The sequence below is a fragment of the Eurytemora carolleeae genome, unplaced genomic scaffold (genome assembly GCF_000591075.1).
Source record: "Eurytemora carolleeae unplaced genomic scaffold, Eaff_2.0 scaffold211, whole genome shotgun sequence".
NCBI classification, from domain to species: domain Eukaryota; kingdom Metazoa; phylum Arthropoda; class Copepoda; order Calanoida; family Temoridae; genus Eurytemora; species Eurytemora carolleeae.
The window spans coordinates 228,221-233,930 of record NW_019396150.1 but is presented as its reverse complement, the minus strand read 5'-3'; the positions used below and the strand labels follow the sequence as shown (position 1 = coordinate 233,930).

At 34.9% G+C, this 5,710-nt stretch overlaps 1 protein-coding gene across 3 annotated transcripts; it reads left to right on the top strand.

Moving 5' to 3' along the window:
* The first annotated feature begins 590 nt into the window (after positions 1-590).
* LOC111696521 (repressor of RNA polymerase III transcription MAF1 homolog) lies at positions 591-5,156 on the top strand. Of its 3 annotated transcripts, none has more exons than XR_002764104.1 (5): positions 591-1,196; positions 1,909-2,227; positions 2,905-3,162; positions 3,570-3,739; positions 4,387-5,156. XR_002764104.1 is itself a non-coding variant. In XM_023466136.1 (4 exons), exons 1-4 carry the CDS (start codon positions 1,114-1,116, stop codon positions 3,621-3,623), a joined length of 714 nt encoding a protein of 237 aa, XP_023321904.1. In that variant the 5' UTR covers positions 591-1,113; the 3' UTR covers positions 3,624-5,156. The 3 variants fall into 3 exon arrangements, 1 of the variants encoding a protein (XP_023321904.1); XR_002764103.1 differs by having other exon boundaries at positions 3,570-3,850; XM_023466136.1 differs by having other exon boundaries at positions 3,570-5,156.
* Positions 5,157-5,710: the final 554 nt, after the last annotated feature.

The window sequence follows — 5,710 nt, the reverse complement described above, 5'->3', positions numbered from 1 at the left end:
ATGAAACGTCATGACAGGCCACGTCAAACTAAAGTAAAATGCACATAAGATTGTAATTTTATATGTTTTTATCATAACTCCATTAATTAAAGAGCTATTGAGAAGATCAAAAATGTTTTGATTTCATAATATATAACCAAATAAATTGTCTTTTCTTCACATATGTGTATTAAATATGAACTAGAGGAGCAAGGGTGTCACAAAGTTGTATCAGTAATGACAATTGAATTTGACCTTCCCTTCTGGTTAGTTTACAGGAGGCAAAATATATACCGGATTTCTGGAGAAGACGACATTAGTTACTATCAATTTGTCTATACCGAGAAAATGCGTCGAATTTGCGTAGATTTTCTGATGCGCTATCTTTAATTAGCAAAGTCTTTGATATATACTAATCTCTCTCTCCTTATAATTCGATGCGGCATTTGCGAGTAATAGAGTTTGGCCGCTACCCACCACCGACCGTTCCGACCTTCCCGACCGATCCTACCTAGCAATTGACGCAGAGAACTGTCAAGAGAAGAGAAGGGAATAGAGTTCAAAATATTTGGACCTTTCTAAAATATCAAAAAATAAGTTTTAAACATTTTTTTGAAATAATTAATTAAAGATGAAACTATATATAATTTAATTTATTTGTTTTATTATGGTCAACAAACTTTCCGTACTATGCGTCTAACAGAGCCAGACGGCTGGCTCTCCCCCCCAACACAATTCCCTACAGTCGCCATATTGAATTTTTATTTTCAACAAAACAAAGGGACGGTCAAACTCAGTTCATCATTGAAACAGTCTAAATACGCTAAATTAGGTGAATTTTAACAAGTCAAAGCTGCAGTATAGACCCCGTGAATCAAGCTTAGATATGTGCGTGCAGGAAAAACAAAGAATTCAAGAAGAAGAAAAAATGGAGAAAACCGTATTTTTCAAGTCAATAACGAGTGATTCAATACTAAAGACAATCTTGAAGCGTGAGACGCGGGACACGTTTATAAAAGCCTAATTTAGACCTAGATTTTAAATTTAACTTATTTATTGTATAATTGATAAAAAAGATAATTCTAATAATTCGAGACTGAATTCAAAAAGAAGAAAGTAGAAGTAAAAAGAAAAATGAAGCTTTTAGAGAATTCTGGGATAGAAGCCATCAATAATCTTCTCTGTCTGGAGACTGGGGATTCAAAGATCGTTGGAAGGTAGAGAAATTTTGATTAGTTAAATCGGTTGTTACACGGTAATTTCCTAGAGAACGGTTTTTGGACCCTAGCCTGTCCTAGCCGTGGTGCTCAGCCCCCTAGCTAGTCCTGGCCGCAGCGCTCAGCCAAATTATTGTCTTAACCTAACCTTAAAATAATAAATATTGTTCTCTAGGACGGACCCCATACTTAATTTGTTTGAATCTACTCGCTAAATATTTGAATTTTGGTTCGAAAAAATCGATAGAAAGCTTATTGAAATTACTCGCTAAAAAGTTGAATTTTGGTTCGAAACTACTCAATAAAAATAGGTAGATCCATCTCTTTTGGTTCAAAACCCCGTTAAAAAGTTTCATCCTGCTCTATTTGTCCGAAACTAGTCGATAAATAGGATGATTCTTCTCTGTTGGTTCGAAACTACTCGATAGATAGTTAAATCATATTATATTGTTTCGAAACAACTCGATAAATATGTCGATCCTACTCTATTGGATCGAAATTACTGAACGAATAGGTTGATTATTTTCTATTGGTTCGAAAATACTCTACATTTTAATCATAGTATTTTGCTTGGAAACTATTCGATAAATAGTGTAAGCATACTCTATTGCTTCAAAATTACGCCATATCAAGGTTGATTCCTCTGCAAAAAAATTTTTATTAATCTTTATCTGAACAAATAGTAAATGTATTAAAAAATTTGTGTTTGCAGGATTGAGAGTTACTCCTGCAAGATGATCGGAGCAGAGAAACAACAATATAAAAAGTTCTCTGTTGGACGGGATCCACAAGCTGTAGAAGCCCTGTCTCCTCCTACTAATGGATACGGTGGATACGCTTTCTCAACCTCGCCGGTAAGTCGATCCTACTCCCGGAGCTCCGGGTCGGAGGATGAGGGTGTTGGGATTCTCTGTGATACGATTGCCAGGAAAACCCTGTTCCATCTTATCTCAACCCTCAACGCTGCGTTCCCAGATTATGATTTCACCGACGCGAGATCATCTGAGTTCACAAAGGAACCAAATCTTCAGGTATTATTTTGCTTTTTATGCTGAACCTAGACCGAGGGAAATTTTATTTTCATGTTTGAAATATTTTTATTTTTATTAAGAATTCCCCGAGGGGGGGTGGTGAGTATTTTTGATGATTTGTGGAGGGGTGAAATTGACATCAAAAGGCATGTTCTTTCCATTTTTTATATTTTATTTTCCCTTAAAATCATTTATTTTATACATAATACAATAATGTGCTTTCCGGGGCTTATTTTTACTTTTTTATTTTTTTTAAAGATATTAGTTTAATTTTGAAGATACACTTTCAATTTGTGAGAGGAAAATAGTTTAATATATTTTGTAGGCACTGCAGGTCTATATATTTTATATGAACAGATCAAGTTACGAACATTCTTTTTCATGATCATAACACGCAGATTTAACGGTGCTGTCCTTATCCCAGAGAACTATGACTTTCGAACACAACTTGAACTAAAAAACATAATTTGTTCGCCTTTTCTCTTTTATACTTTTATTGTCGTTATATGCGTTTTAAACGATAGAGTATTCTAAGACAACTCCGTAAGTTTAAAGATTGTTGAATTAAGAGAAACATGTGATTAATTACGAATAGAAGAATATATCTCGTCCTGGTTGATCCGGAGTGCTTCTCAACAAAATAATTCTTACATTTTTAAAATACGTTTTTGTTTTAGTTTGTGACGAGCAACGTGGACAATTTACTGAGTGTTGCTGCGAGCTCCCTCTACAGTAAGATCCACGACAAGCTGTGGATAACTCTGAACCAGGAGATTAATCTCGTAGATTGTGAGATCTACTCATACAACCCAGATCTTACATCAGATCCATTCGGAGAAGAAGGTTCCTTGTGGAGCTTCAACTACTTCTTCTTCAACAAGAAGCTGAAGAGGGTGGTTCTGTTCACCTGTAGGGCACTCTCTCCCTATAGCCAGGTATGTCGAGAACATTCTTCAACCTTCTAGTTCTTTTCAACTCTTCTTTTTATTAAATTATCTTGCATCGTCTTCTATTCTTTCTTCCCTTTTTAATATGTTTATATTAAGAACTTTTTACAAAGAAAAAAAGAATCCTTACCATAAACTTCTGGGAGTTTTACCCAATTACAGAGTTTTAAAATAGAATTAGTTTACAATTAATTAGACGACTTTAAAATCTAATTTTACAAATATGATTAATGAAACGATAATAAAAAAAATAGCCCTAGTCCTGCCAATTCCAAAATGGGATCTGCCTTTGTTGTTTGTTTAAAATTACCAGAGATTTATATGTAAAGTTGTCTGATTAACTATTAATTAACTCCGGGTCTTTCTGGTTATGACTATAGCATGAATTTGTTCAGGAGTACTATGAGACTGGGATGAGTTGTGAGGAGGATATGGAGTATTCTTACTAATCCTGGCTCCTGGATCCGTCACAGATCCACCCATCCATCCTAGGCATCTATATACCCCGTCTAGGGATAACACAAAGCACATTCATATATTCTCCTGTATATATTGTAATTATATAGTATTAGAACTCTTCCTCCAGTCCAGGACGCAAAAAATATGATTTGTGTTTGATGTTAATCTTTAACTTTAATCCGTTCTTATTTTAAGCTCTGTCTGGCCTGGAGAAAAGGTTGAAAATGTTGTATGGAGCTTGGTTTTATTTAGATTTTTTTTTGTCATATTCATGCAGAACGAATGCAATCCTGGAGAGCTGATAGCACTCTAGGATTGTTAGTTGTTCCAGTCTAGCTCCGGGTACACCCGGAGCTACACGATTCTTAACCAAGCCTCCAGTTTACTGGACAAGCTAGAGCTAGGGCATGATGTTAACGGTTTTCCGGACCTTTAACTGTGATTTTAAAACAAGTTTATGACGACCTTATTTTGTTTTCATTTCAAAATTCCAATCAAAATTTGCGTTAAAAGATTTTAGCTAAAAAAAAATTTGTTTCCAAACTTAAAATCCCATGTCCGGATCCCGAAATACCCTAGTTCTTGGTTGTCTTTACTTTGTGTGTTTTCAATGAATCGTTTTAATAAACGGTTTACTGAAAATACATAAAAGAATACGAGAAAAAATGTTGAAATTGCTTCTGTAGAAATTAATATTTTGTTTAACAAAATGTTTATCTGGTACTTTTTTAACCTTTCTCTTGTATTTTTCAGTATTTACCCTCTTCCCTAGATCTCCCTAATTTACAGTCAGAAAACTATATATTTTATATAAAACGTGATAAAAACAAAAACAAAAAGTTCTTTCACTATTTACTAATTAATACTTTCAGTTGTATATATATACTCTTCCTCTACAAGAACAAGGTTTGAAGTGAATTTAACACGAACTTACAAAACCAGCGCTCTAACCCACAGCAGAGACATTAAAAAAAGTGAGAAAGTGAAACATGATGAATACTCTCGCGACTCAAACCAAACCTCATCATTGTCATCTCTACAGTACAACAATCCCCAGTAGACTTGGAGCAGGTTCGAACCTGCTCTTTCTCAGGGATTGATCTTATAGTGATCAAAGACACTTTGGTGATTCATCACTAAGTGCCAGGTGTAAATTGATAAGAATCATTCTCCTCCGAGGGAATGATTCGTTGCTAAGGATGCTCTAGGCTAAACCTTGAACCTCTAACCCAGAACCGTCCCGGCAGGTTGGATCCTTGTGATTTCTAGCTTATAGATATCCGTCCAACATCAGGCCAGGTTTCGGATCCTCTCATTACATACTATTTATGTAGATAGGATCGTGTACCTAGAGTAGGTTGCCTTGCTCCTTAAACTTTCTGAGTTTGGGTTTCTCTGCAACCCTGACTCTGTTTCTCCGACCAGGACGCATCTTGTTGAGTTTTATTGTATCCTCTTATGTATTGTTGCAGCCTAGGTATGATATCAACAGAATGTGCAAATAAATATAAAGTATTTTAAAATTATTCGTTTATTTTCACAGGGCTGTATATTTTTCAGAATTATTTTGATGAATTTTGGGGGTAAAATGAAAAATTTTATATCAAAAGACGAGTTTTTTAATTCTTTTTGGTACTTTTTACTTTAAAAATAATACATTTTTTTTCTCGGAAAAATCATTTATTTTCCCTGAAAACAAACTCGTTAAATTTCCCTGAAAAATTATTTATTTCCCCAATCCCGGATCCGCAACATTTTGGCTTCTTGGATCCGGATCCGCAAAATTATGCGGATCCAGGGGTAAAACCGACCAAAACCTCTTCTAAATTAACTTTTTGCTCTCAAAGCACAAATCTTAACTGTTAACTAATGAGCGATTATTAAAACTTCATAAAAAAAACGAAAAAAGAATGAAAAAATCTAAATTTTTCATCTGACCAGAAGATTTTAAGTAAATGTATTGAGACCTGGACCGGCCGGCCGGATCCGCATCAAGATATGCACCGTCTTACACTATACCATGTTTTGACCTTTAGTTTACGTTGTCTATAATACAGCACAGTGTGCTCTTGAAGGA

Coding starts and splice junctions, on each gene's coding strand:
- LOC111696521 (XM_023466136.1), top strand. CDS start 1,114: ATGAAGCTTTTAGAGAATTCTGGGATAGAAGCCATCAATAATCTTCTC. Junction 2,228..2,904: donor CAAAGGAACCAAATCTTCAG/GTATTATTTTGC, acceptor TTTTTGTTTTAG/TTTGTGACGAGCAACGTGGA. Junction 3,163..3,569: donor CACTCTCTCCCTATAGCCAG/GTATGTCGAGAA, acceptor GAATTTGTTCAG/GAGTACTATGAGACTGGGAT.